The 13,566-nt window shown below is 42.1% G+C and overlaps 1 protein-coding gene across 1 annotated transcript in view; it reads left to right on the plus strand.

Moving 5' to 3' along the window:
* Positions 1-13,566, plus strand: part of LOC119415884 (ceramide kinase) — a 28,217-nt gene that overhangs the window by 640 nt on the left and 14,011 nt on the right. The window contains exon 2 of the mRNA XM_037683056.1: positions 6,220-6,369. Within this exon, the coding sequence (XP_037538984.1) occupies positions 6,220-6,369 (150 nt within the window). The remainder of the gene's footprint in view (positions 1-6,219; positions 6,370-13,566) is intronic.

Consider the following 13,566-nt stretch of genomic DNA (forward strand, 5'->3'; position numbering starts at 1 on the left):
TTTTTTTTTTTTTTTTAATGTCCAGAGGACCAGATTGAACTTTTTTGGAGTAAATAAAAAACATCTGTTAGACTGACTTTACTGAAGGCTGCTGTCTGCAGGTGTAGCAGGGTCTGAATGGTCTCCAGAATGGGCCCACAGACACAAGAGGCAGTAGTCTGGGCTCTGCCCGTTTAGTGCACCATTCAAACAACAAGAGGCACAAACCAGTGGACACAGCAGATACAACTCCCATCACAGAAAATCCCAGCAGACGGTGCATCTCAGCTGTGTTGTTCATACACTTAAAGTAAATCAAATTGTGAGGGAGTCAGGCAGTGTGCTGTTTGTGGGAATCAGTTTGTTTGGTGGCTCCTTAGATTGAAGAAGTCCTTTGGATGAAGGACGCAAGGTCTCATGATTTAGGCTGCGTTCACAGCAGCCCTGTTTAGTCGCTTTAATCCAACTCTAGCTCGTTTTCCTAGAAAGTCCGGTTCGTTTAGGGAGGTGTGAACGCACCATCGAACTCTGTCACGGAACAAAAAGGTGAACTCTGGCCCGGGCTAAAACCTAGGTCTGGGTCCGGTAGAAGAGAACTCCAGCACGGTTCCAGTACAGTGTGAATGTAAACAGACCGGACCCGCTCCACAGGACAAACAAACACACATTTCTCTCATATGGAGCCGTCAGCTGACTTGTGTGAAGAACAATATTCTCCATGGTCTTCTGTCTCATCTTCTGCTCATGCTGAGTCCATGGTTGAAAAATGACAAAATATAACTCCTAAAACTGATAAAACTTGATGCCACTTCGTTTTTATTTTTATTTACAGAAGAAGAAGAAGACGTGTCTTCAGAGGTTTTTGTGTCGTTTCTTTCAGTAGTTCTTGGTGCAGCGCCCCCACAGGCGAGCAGGGGAACAGGTTGGTTCAACAGGTTGGTTCAACAGATTGGTTCAACAGGTTGGTTCAACTGGTTGGTTCAACTGGTTGGTTCAACAGGTTGGTTCAACTGGTTGCTTCAACAGGTTGGTTCAACAGGTTGGTTCAACAGGTTGGTTCAACTGGTTGGTTCAACTGGTTGGTTCAACAGGTTGGTTCAACTGGTTGGTTCAACAGGTTGGTTCAACTGGTTGGTTCAACAGGTTGGTTCAACTGGTTGGTTCAACTGGTTGGTTCAACAGGCTGGTTCAACAGGTTGGCTCAACAGGTTGGTTCAACAGGTTGGTTGAACTGGTTGGTTCAACAGGCTGGTTCAACAGGTTGGCTCAACAGGTTGGTTCAACTGGTTGGTTCAACTGGTTGGTTCAACAGGTTGGTTCAACAGGTTGGTTCAACAGGTTGGTTCAACAGGTTGGTTCAACTGGTTGGTTCAACAGGTTGGTTCAACTGGTTGGTTCAACTGATTGGCTCAACAGGTTGATTCAACTGGTTGGTTCAACAGGTTGGTTCAACAGGTTGGTTCAACTGGTTGGTTCAACTGATTGGCTCAACAGGTTGGTTCAACAGGTTGGTTCAACAGGTTGGCTCAACAGGTTGGTTCAACTGGTTGGTTCAACTGATTGGCTCAACAGGTTGGTTCAACAGGTTGGTTCAACAGGTTGGTTCAACAGGTTGGTTCAACAGGTTGCTTCAACAGGTTGGTTCAACTGGTTGGTTCAACAGGTTGGTTCAACAGGTTGGTTCAACAGGTTGACTCGACTGCACAGCGCAGTGTGAATGCAAACGCACCAGCTCAAATGTAACAAAACCTCATGAATATTGGTCCTGAACCGAACCGAGTCTACCGGACTATCTGGTGTGAAAACGACCTAAAAGAAACTGTCCAGATGACCTGGCTGAACTTTGTTGGATTACCTGGATTATTGAGCATGAACTTTTGGTGAATTTTTGTTTTATTTTTCCTTTAATTCTAAGGTTAAATGTTTGTTTCTGTATCATGTGATAAAATATATTTTATAAACCCCTGGGGGAAATAAGATGTTAAAAAAGAAAGACAGGCTAATTAAAGCCATCCATCCATCCTTCATCTTTTACCCGCTTCTTTCATTTTGGGTCACGAGGGTTGCCACTGCCCATGTTCAGCAGTCACTGTGCGAGAGGCAAGGGGACACCTGGACAGGTCTCCAGTCCATCACATGGACACCTGGAGACAAACAACCACTCTCTCTCACCTAGGGACAATTTAGAGTTACCTATCAGTCTAACATGCATGTTTTTGGTCTGTGGGAGGAAACTGGAGTACCTGGAGAAAACCCACGCAGCACGGAGAGAACATGCAAACTCCACCCAGAAAGACCCCCGGACCGGTATTTGAACCAGGGACCTGCTCGCTGAGAGGCAGCAGCTCTACCAGTTGTGCCACCGTGCTGCCAAGTTAAATTAATATTTTTGTATACAGGTCCTTGTCAAAAAATTAGCATATTGTGATAAAGGTCATTATTTTCCATAATGTAATGATAAAAATGAAACTTTCATATATTTCACATTCATTGCACACCAACTGAAATATTTCAGGTCTTTAATTGTTTTAATACTGATGATTATGGCATACAGCTCATGAAAACCCAAAATGCCTGTCCCAAAAAATGAGCATATCATGAAAAGGTTCTCTAAACAAGCTATTAACCTAACCATCTGAATCAACAACGTAACTCTAAACACCTGCAAAAGATTCCTGAGGCTTTTAAAAACTCCCAGCCTTGTTCATTACTCAAAACCACAATCATGGGTAAGACTGCCGACCTGACTGCTGTCCAGAAGGCCATCATTGACACCCTCAAGCAAGAGGGTAAGACACAGAAAGAAATTGCTGAAGGAATAGGCTGTTCCCAGAGTGCTGTATCAAGGCACCTCAGTGGGAAGTCTGTGGGAAGGGAAAAGTGTGGCAGAAAACGCTGCACAACGAGAAGAGGTGACCGGACCCTGAGGAGGATTGTGGAGAAGGGCCGATTCCAGAGATTGGGGGACCTGCAGAAGCAGTGGACTGAGTCTGGAGTAGAAACATCCAGAGCCACCGTGCACAGGCGTGTGCAGGAAATGGGCTACAGGTGCTGCATTCCCCAGGTCAAGCCACTTTTGAACCAGAAACAGTGACAGAAGCGCCTGACCCTGGGCTACAGAGAAGCAGCACTGGACTGTTGCTCAGTGGTCCAAAGTACTTTTTTCGGATGAAAGCAAATTTTGCATGTCATTCGGAAATCAAGGTGCCAGAGTCTGGAGGAAGACTGGGGAGAAGGAAATGCCAAAATGCCAGAAGTCCAGTGTGAAGCACCCACAGTCAGTGATGGTCTGGGTGTCATGTCAGCTGCTGGTGTTGGTCCACTGTGTTTTATCAAGGGCAGGGTCAATGCAGCTAGCTATCAGGAGATTTTGGAGCACTTCATGCTTCCATCTGCTGAAAAGCTTTATGGAGATGAAGATTTCATTTTTCAGCACGACCTGGCACCTGCTCACAGTGCCAAAACCACTGGTAACTGGTTTACTGACCATGGTATTACTGTGCTCAATTGGCCTGCCAACTCTCCTGACCTGAACCCCAGAGAGAACCTGTGGGATATTGTGAAGAGAAAGTTGAGAGGCGCAAGACCCAACACTCTGGATGAGCTTAAGGCCGCTATCGAAGCATCCTGGGCCTCCAGAACACCTCAGCAGTGCCACAGGCTGATTGCCTCCATGCCACGCCGCATTGAAGCAGTCATTCATGCAAAAGGATTCCCGACCAAGTATTGAGTGCATAACTGAACATGATTATTTGAAGGTTGGTGTTTTTTGTATTAAAAACACTTGTCTTTCATTGGTGGGATGAAATATGCTAATTTTTGGGACAGGCATTTTGGGTTTTCATGAGCTGTATGCCATAATCATCAGTATTAAAACAATTAAAGACCTGAAATATTTCAGTTGGTGTGCAATGAATCTGAAATATATGAAAGTTTCATTTTTATCATTACATTATGGAAAATAATGACCTTTATCACAATATGCTCATTTTTTTAGAAGGACCTGTAAATACTTTACACAAGACATTTGAACAACATGGTAATTTATTTTTCATTTATATATTATTATATAAAATTGAAAAAGCTTATAAGAATTGACTTTGTGGCAAAAGTTTTATTAAATCAGCTTGTACGTAAAGTATAACAGTACTTATATTTAAATACTGTACAAGAGCTGTAACATTAATGCAGCCGTTCTTCATAAACTTTATATCTGACTGTTCAAAGCAGTCGAGTGTTGATGAGGTTCTTCAGGATGTGATGGTCTTCACACTGACAGCAGGTCTGGAAGGATTTGAACACCCGTCAAGTGGATTCCTAAAACCGCTCGAGTTTGTCTTGGTGCATCTGTGTGTCAGGAAGTCAGCTGATCGTTGTGCTGTCTGCAGGTGTGTCCACCTGGACCAAGACGTCCACCTGTTGGTTGTTTCTCTGCTCAGTGTGGATAGTCAGACCTCTGCAGCATTTGCTATAGAGCATGTGAGATCATGACCACAAGCAGAGTGCACATATACCTCCCTGCACATCTGTCTACATGCACATATACCTCCCTGCACATCTGTCTACATGCACATGTATCTATGTAGTATGACATATCCTGAGATATATTCATACATTAAACGGGTTCACTCATCTTTCTGGACTGGATAAAACGTGCATTGAATTTAATGAAATGTAACGTGAGACGTCATTTTTCTTTGACCCATCAAAATGAATGCGGTCATTTATTTTACAGAATCAAAGTTTAACATCAAACATTTACATTAATTTGGCAGAATATGAAAACAACAACATAATTAATCAGCTTTTACAACCAGGAAACCATACGGCCATGGTTTTCCGTTGCTTTACCACAGACATTAATGAAAACATCTGGATTAATTTTCTAGCAGAAAGGAGAGTTTAAAGATGGAAAATTGAGATTTATCTTACAGAGAGATGTGTGAGGGAATTTATCTGTTTTAACCAGAACGTGCACGCTCCTTCGGAACTCAGCTTGTCCCAAACAGTACACTTTTGGTGAAGGTCGACTTTTACCTTTTCTGAAGATAGATCAGTTCCGGCGTGGAGTCTCACTTCCAACCACTGTTCAGCGTCTCAGTGAGAACAGCCAAATACCTAGAGAGCCATGCGAGGTTATCCAAACAGAAGTTATAATTCCCAAAATCGTCTCTGGTTCAGCTTGTTTGTCTTAGCAGCATCCATGAATGCCTGCGGTTGCATTCACGGACTCCCAAAACTCTCTGCACTCTGGATTCCAAAACTCTTGAACTCTACTTTGAACTAGGAAGTGCCGATATTTAAATGGGCTCCACTTCCGGTTCGTTTGAGAGCCTCTGATTGGTGGATGGACCAGAACAGAGGTGTGGTTTGTGATGTAAGGTGTTATGGAAAGTCAAGGATAGAGATTAAGATTGTTTAAGAACAGACAGAAAGATTGTTGGAGAAAACCAGTCTTCGTGGTGCCACCTCTCCTGCATCTTGCTGTAAAAGTTAAACATGACATTTCTTTTCAGTAAACTTTCTAGTTGACCGAAGCTTGAACTTTAACACACTTACAACTTTGCTCATTGAAGACAGAAAATCAAGAAATGCATATTAACCTGATTTCTTCTTTGAATGAGGATTAAGGATCATTATTTACTGTTCCACAGTTAATAAAAATGAGTAGTTCACTTCAACATGTAAACATTGTTTGAACTAACACAATTTGATTATCAAAACATTTGTAAAATAGTAATGATCATAGAGAATTGTCTTTTTCCACTTGATTAATTCAAGAAAGAAAGTCTCAGGATGGGTCTAAACTGTATTTCTGGATTCAAATCAATGAAATGACAGTTTCTGACCATATGATCCTAAGGTCATTGATTTGACATCAGGTCAAGTTCACTACATCTACATGCATCTTTCTGGAAAAAACACCTCCCTCTGCTTTTCTCGGCAGTTTAACCCTCTCTACTTGAATATCTTGCACCAAAACATTTAGTTTTACTTCATTCTCTGTTCAGTTTCAGCCCAGAAGAACACTTACCTCCAAAACTACAAATGAATCCCTCGGTGACGGGGACATGGGCGTGCTGCTCGTCTTTAACTTAAACTGCTGATGGTTCATTTCATCCAGGGAGACTTGTTCAACACGTTTCCTCTGTCTGAAGATCAAACTAAAAGTCTGCTTCAACTTCCTGTGTGTGTGTGTGTGTGTGTGTGTGTGTGTGTGTGTGTGTGCGCGTTTTGCAGGTGTGTGTCACAGTGTGCCAGTGTCTGAGATCATCTCTGTCAGAGAGGAAGAGGAGGAGAACGGCAGCAGACAAGAAGATGATGATGATGATGGCAGCTGGAAGAAGATCAGAGAGGGTGGAGGAAAGGTCTGCAGGCAGTCCTTCACAGGTGAACATGTGTGGAAGAAGAATGGGGATGGGGGGGGGGGGCACATTTATTCATAATTATGAGAACAATAAGTCATCAGTATAGAGTGTGAGTGGATTCACAGAATTAGACTGATCAGCTGCTCTCTCCAGAGCATAGCCACATCCTGACGTCACGTCAGACTGACCAAACTATTGCAGCTCCAGATGGACTTTTCTGTTTCACTTCTTTGACCAGAACCTTGAGCTTGGGAGGACACTAACATCGTGTCTTTAATGAGCTAGTCTCATCGTGTGTTCTGCACATGGACAAAGAAAAACACTAACGATCAAAAGTCTCGTTTAAACAAACATTAACTTCCAGCAGAGCTTCCTTTGACAAAACAATGGAAGGGTTCTCTCAAACTATAACAATAAAGTGATAAAGAAAATAACTACTGCTTATCAAAGTTTTTTTTATTTCTGTTAACACTTGTTTAAACAACCCCCACCCCAGCAAAGCCAAGAAAGAATCCTAAATTAAATTTTATGTTAAATTTTATGAGTTCAATAAATATCAAAGCATATAACAAACTCCATGCTCAATAATCATCATATTGATTTATTGTGTCTGACAGAAACTTGGCTACAACAGGAGGATTTTGTTGGTATAAATGAATCCACTCCTGTTAATTATTTAAATGTTCATGTTCCTAGAACAACTGGCCGAGGTGGAGGAGTAGCTTCTATTTTTCAGTCAGGATTATTGATTAATGCCAAACCAGTTATTAGTTATGATTCTTTTGAATCACTGTCCCTCAGTCTTTCTCATCCAAAATGGAAATCAGAAAAGCCACTTTTACTAGTTGTTATACATCGTCCACCAGGAGCTTACTCTCAGTTTTTGTCTGAATTCTCAGAATTATTAACTGACTTATTATTAAATACTGATAAAATCATCATAACGGGTGATTTCAATATTCATGTAGATGTTGAGAGTGATAGTTTAAGCACAGCCTTTAATAATTTAATAGACTCATTTGGTTTTACCCAAAACGTCCGCACATCTACTCATTCTTATCATCACACTCTTGATTTAGTTCTGACCTATGGTGTAGAGATTAAGGACTTGGTAATAGTTCCTCAAAATCCTGTTCTGTCCGACCATTTTTTAATAACCTTTGAGTTTACATTAAATGACTACACAGTCACTGAGAGTAAAGTTCATCTCAGCAGGTGCTCATCAGAAAATGCTGTAACCAAATTGAAACAGTCTCTTCCATCAATGTTTTCCTCTGTCTTGCAGAGTAATGCATCAGAGAACAGAGACTTAGATCACTTGTAGTTTATTCATAAAGCGCCAAATCACAACAAAGTTGTCTCAGGGACTTTACAGGAACATTCACATAAAAGCCAATTAGTAAAGTTCTCTATCTAAGAATCCAGCAGACAAGATGAATCTTGGCTTCGTTGCAGTCTCCCATCCTGAGCAAGCACAGTGGAGACAGTGGAAAGAAAAACTCCCTTTAACAGGAAGAAACCTCCAGCAGAACCAGGATCAGGACAAGAGACCATCTGCTTTGACCGGCTGGTTGAGAGGACAGGAAGGAGAGACAGACGAACACAGAATGGTAGGTCCAGGTATAGGTCCAGGTCCAGATATAGGTCCAGGTATAAGTCCAGGTCCAGGTGAACCTGAAAGACAAAAAGACACATGTTAGGGATCGAAAAAATAATTACAAATGTTGAGCAGAGTAAGTAAAGAAGCAGCAGAGTGAAAATTGTGGTCAGTTTGTCCTCCAGCAGTCTAAGCCTATAGCAGCATAACTAAGGGACAGCTCAGGAAACCCAAGCCGACCATAACTATAGGATTCATCAAAAAGGAAAGTCTTAAGCCTAGTTTTAAAACTGGACAATGTGTCAGCCTCACGGACAGAGATTGGAAGCTGGTTCCACAAGAGAGGAGCCTGAGAACTGAAAGATCTGCCTCCCATTCTGTTTTTGTAAACTCTAGGAACCACAAGTAAACCTGCAGCCTGAGAGTGAAGTGCTCTGTTAGTAAAACATGGAACAATAAGATCTGTAATATAAGATGGAGCTAGGTTGTTGAGAGCTTTGTAGGTCAGAAGTAAGATTTTGAATTCTATTCAGGATTTGACAGGGAGCCAATGGAGAGAAACTAAAACTGGAGAGAGATGATCTCTCCCAGTAACTCCAGTTAAGACTCTGGCAGCAGCATTTTGGATCAACTGAAGACGTTTTAAAGAAGTATTTGGACACCCAGATAATAAACCATTGCAATAGTCCAGTCTAGACGTGACAAATGCATGGACCAGTTTTTCTGCATCATCTTTAGATCAGATGTTTCTAATGTTAGTGATATTACGCAGGTGGAAGAAGGAGGTTCTAGTAACGTTTTTAATGTGGGGGATAAAAGACATGTCCTGATCAAAAATAACACCAAGATTTTTAACATTACAGCTGGAGGACAGATTAATGCATCTAAGGAGGGAGAAAGACTGAAACATTCATTCCTAAGGTGCTCAGGTCCAAAAACCAAAACCTCAGTCTTGTCTGTTCAACAGGAGAAAATTAAGGGTCATCCAGGTTTTTATGTCTTTAAGACATGCTTGTAGTCTAAGTAGCTGATATGATTCATTGGGTTTAATGGACAAATATAATTGTGTGTCATCAGCATAACAATGGAAATTTATCCCATGCTGTTTAATAACTTTACCTAATGGAAGCATATATAAAGTAAAGAGTATTTGCCCGAGCACTGAGCTCTGAGGAACTCCATGACTAACTTTGGTGTATGAAGAAGATTAATTATTTACATTTACAAACTAGACTCTATCAGATAGATATGATTGGATCATGGAGGGTCTGAAATTTTCATCTTAGGTGCATGTCCACTGTGAGAAACATAATCTAAAAAAAAAAATTCCAGAATTCACAGTGTATGATTTTTTTAAATAATTTTTTTGTTTGTTACTGCTGCAAATATTTGAACACCTGCCAAACAGCAACAGTTCTGGTCCTCAAAGACCTGTTAGTCCACCTCTAAAATGTCCACCTCCACTCCACTTATTATTCTAAATTAGAAGCACCTGTTTGAGGTCGTTAGCTGCATGAAGACACCGGTCCACCCCACACAGTCAGTAAGACTCCAACTACTAACATGGCTAAGACCAAAGAGCTGTCCAAAGACACCAGAGACAAAAATGTAGACCTCCACAAAGCTGGAAAGTGTTACAGGGCAATTGCCAAGCAGCTTGGTGGAAAAAAGATCAACTGTTGGAGCAATTATTAGAAAATGGAAGAAGCTAAACATGACTGTCAATCTCCCTCGGACTGGGGCTCCATGTAAGATCTCACCTCGTGGCGTATCAATGATCCTAAGAAAGGTGAGGAATCAGCCCAGAACTACACGGGAGGAGGAGATCAATGACCTGAAGAGAGCTGGCACCACTGTTTCCAAGGTTACTGTGGGGTAATACACTAAGACTTAGATTCACTTCCGGCGAGCTGATGGACGGCAGCTCCCTCCGGCTTCTCTGCAGTCTTTTATCATCAAACTGACCCGTTTTTTCGAACCGGACTAAAGTTGATCCCCCTTCCAACCGAATTCGGTGTTCAGTGACTCAGAGAGCCGGACGGGACCGTCCAAAAGTATATTTTGGTCCAGGACCGGCCGCCTCCACCCCACCCGTCACTCTGAGCGCACCCTGCCGGCCAGGTGACCCCTCGAGCTGGGGAGTCGTCGCACGAAGGTCCTATGTTTTTTTCTCTCTCTCTCTGGACCTCAACGATCTCTCATCTGGACCTTTGTGGTTCTACCTGGTTCCGACAAAAATCGCCGGGTGGTATTTCGCTGGTTTTCTGCTGGACTGGCCCTCGTGGTGTCTTCATTGGTGTGGGGGAAGTGTACCTGTGACCCTCGAACTGGACCAGAACCGAACTGAGTTGGCTGTGGGGGACTTTTGTCTTCAACAGAGCCGGTCTCAGCTTCAGTGAGCAGCCCGTTACTTTTAACGAAGGACTGTCCACCTCCGTGGAATCGCTGTGTTCACCTGGAGGAGACGCTCCGGTGCTTTGAAGCGCCGCCGGACCGGAGCAGAACTGGGCCAAGGACAACCTCAGCCTCTTCGTCTTTCATGCTGTGGAGTGCCGGAGCCGGACTGGAGCAGAACCGGACCGGACCAGTGTCGACTTCAGCCTCAGCCTCTCCGGTCAGTCTCGTTTTTCACCGGGGGTGCCTCTCGTGCTGTCGGGTGCGGAGGTGTCGTGCAGAGAAGCGGAGGAGCAGCGTGGAGGAACAGCGTGAAGGAGCAGGGCTGCGTGGTGCTCGAGAGAAGTTCGGAGTTTGTATCGGAGTTGCTGCAGGCCTCCATCCAAACTCACCTGGATAATAATTAATTTTATTCCGGATCACGTTGTTACTGCTCTCAGGGATTCAGCCCAACCCTGGACCCCCCACTATTTATATGACACCAAATGACTTTAAGAACGTGTCTGGGCTTCATTTTCTGCATGTAAACGCTCGTAGCCTTCTGAGAAAACTTGATGCCTTGAAAATTCTGGTCAGTTCTTCTGAGGCAGATGTAATCTTCATCTCTGAAACGTGGCTCAACAGATCTGTACTCAACAATGACCTGACAATCAATGGATTTAACATCTACGCTGTGATCGTCAAAAAAGGGGGGGTGGAGTCGCTATTTACATGAGAGATTCTCTGGTTTCTAGTCCTGTGTCTTCTAAAACAATTCCAAACCAAATTGATGCCTTAGCTGTAAACATCACTTTGAATGGAGGCCAGACCTTATCTGTAGTCTGTTGTTATTGTCCCCCCTCAGCAACACCTGAGGCTCTGTCCTCCTGGATGGAATTCCTTAGAAATTTAAAATTCAAATAGATTTTTTGGCCGGAGATTTCTACATTGACTGGGGTAAGTCGACCCCCCTCTGTGATAAATTCAAGGAATGTTGCCTGTCTCTCAATCTAATCCAAATGATCAACTCTCCGACTAGACCAAACAAAAACCGTCCTGAAAAATCCTCGATCTTAGACCTGTTTCTAACAAATATGCCTCACAAATTCCCTGGTACAGGTGTATTTGCCAATATCTTGAGTGATCATTGTGTGACAGCGACTCTGAGAGATATTAAACTTCCACCTTCTAAGCCCAGATTAATTCGAAAAAGGGATCTGAATCATTTCTGTGAACAGTTGTTCCTATGGGATCTGTCTCACTTTGACTGGCATCGTATTCTGTTAACTAATGACGTGAACTCTGCTTGAAACTATTTTCATAATAGTTTCATTTATTTTTTGAACAAACATTCTCCTTTTTGTCAGTTCAGAATAAAGGGACAAGACAGCCCCTGGTTTACTCCAGAGCTAGCTGACCTCCTGCACAGGAAAGATCATCTTTGGGCCACAGCAAGAAAATCTGACTCAGACACTGATTGGTTGAGTTTTCGACAGATGAGGAATAAATGTACAACTGCTGTCAAAGCAGCAAAACGCAACTATTTATCTCAGACCTCCAAAAATCTAAATGACACTAACAGATTCTGGAAAACCATCAAATCTCTCTCAGGCACCCCCCAATCATCTGACCTCCCATCACAACTTCTCGTTAACTCTGTTCCTGTGTCAAATCAGCACGAGATCCTGAACTGTTTCAACAAACATTTTGTTGCTTCTAGTTCTTTATTTGACACAGTTACTAACAGAAGATCAGCCACTTCACTTAATAATCAAACTTCTACAAATCAAATCCCTCCTACAAGTCAATCCTCAGTTAATCACAGCTTCTCTTTTTCTCCATTCTCAGTCAGTGAGGTCAATAAACTGTTAAAAGATCTTGATCCTAAAAAATCTGCAGGTCCAGATGAACTTCCACCTTATTTCTTAAGGCTGGCTGCTCATATCATCACAGTCCCTGTGACCCACATCTTCAATCTCTCCATAAGACAAAACTCCATCCCAGACACTTGAAAACAGCCTTTGTTCTTCCTTTGCTGAAGGGAGGTGACCCCACCTCACTGAACAACTATGGACCAATCTCTAAACTCTGCATTTTAGCCAAGGTTCTAGAAAAACTGATAAACTCTCAAATCAAAAATGTCCTGGACTGATTTAACATCTTACCTCTCCTTCAATCTGGTTTCAGGAAACAACACAGCACAACCACTGCTTCACTGAAGGTTCTTAATGATGTTGTTGAAGCACTGGATGCTAAGGATTATTGTGCTGCACTTTTCTTAGACCTGTCTAAAGATTCTGACACTGTGGATCAGAACATCTTGTGTCATAAACTCTCAGAAATTGGTTTCTCAGAACACACCATTGGTTGGTTCTCTAACTATCTTTCAGACCGGAGGCAATGTGTTCAACATAATGGTACTTCCTTCAGTTATTTAACAGTCAACAATGGTGTACCACAAGGCTCAGTCGTAGGACCCACCCTCTTTACAATATACATACATAACGTAGGTAAAAACATCCCGGATACATCCATACATTTCTATGCTGATGACACAGTTGTTTATTGTCGAGCTAAAACTGTTGCTAAGGCTTTCCAGCTTTTCAAATCTGCATTCAACTACATCCAGACAGATTTGTTCCACCTCAAACTTGTCCTAAATGCCGACAAAACCAAAGGGATGCTTTTTTTCAAATAGGAAGTTGGTCCCAGCAGTTCTTCCTCTGATCTCATCCTCAAATGGTGTCCCCATTGAGTTTGTTGATTCCTATAAATATTTGGGTATCTTGGTCAACTCACATCTCTCTTTTAAGCTCCATGTGGAAAACTTGGTAAAGAAACTGAAAGTTAAACTGGGTTTCTTTTTCATAAACAGATCCTGTCTAACCCTGAATGTTAGGAAACACCTTGTATCTGTGACTTTCCTTCTCTCCATTGACTACGGTGACATTATTTACATGAACGCTCCTGCAAGAACCATGCAGATGTTGGATGCTGTCTATCATGGTGCACTAAGATTCATAACTGGCTGTGATTATCGTACCCACCACTGCACCCAGTATTCACTGGTTTACTGGTCACCATTAACTTCACACATCACATTACAAAAATACATATATATATACATATATATATGTATATGTATATATATATATTTATATATATGTATATGTATATGTATATATATATTTATATATATATGTATATGTATATATGTATATGTATATATGTATATGTATATGTGTATAT

This window comes from Nematolebias whitei, chromosome 10 (genome assembly GCF_014905685.2).
Source record: "Nematolebias whitei isolate Nwh7 chromosome 10, NemWhi1, whole genome shotgun sequence".
Lineage (NCBI taxonomy): Eukaryota > Metazoa > Chordata > Actinopteri > Cyprinodontiformes > Rivulidae > Nematolebias > Nematolebias whitei.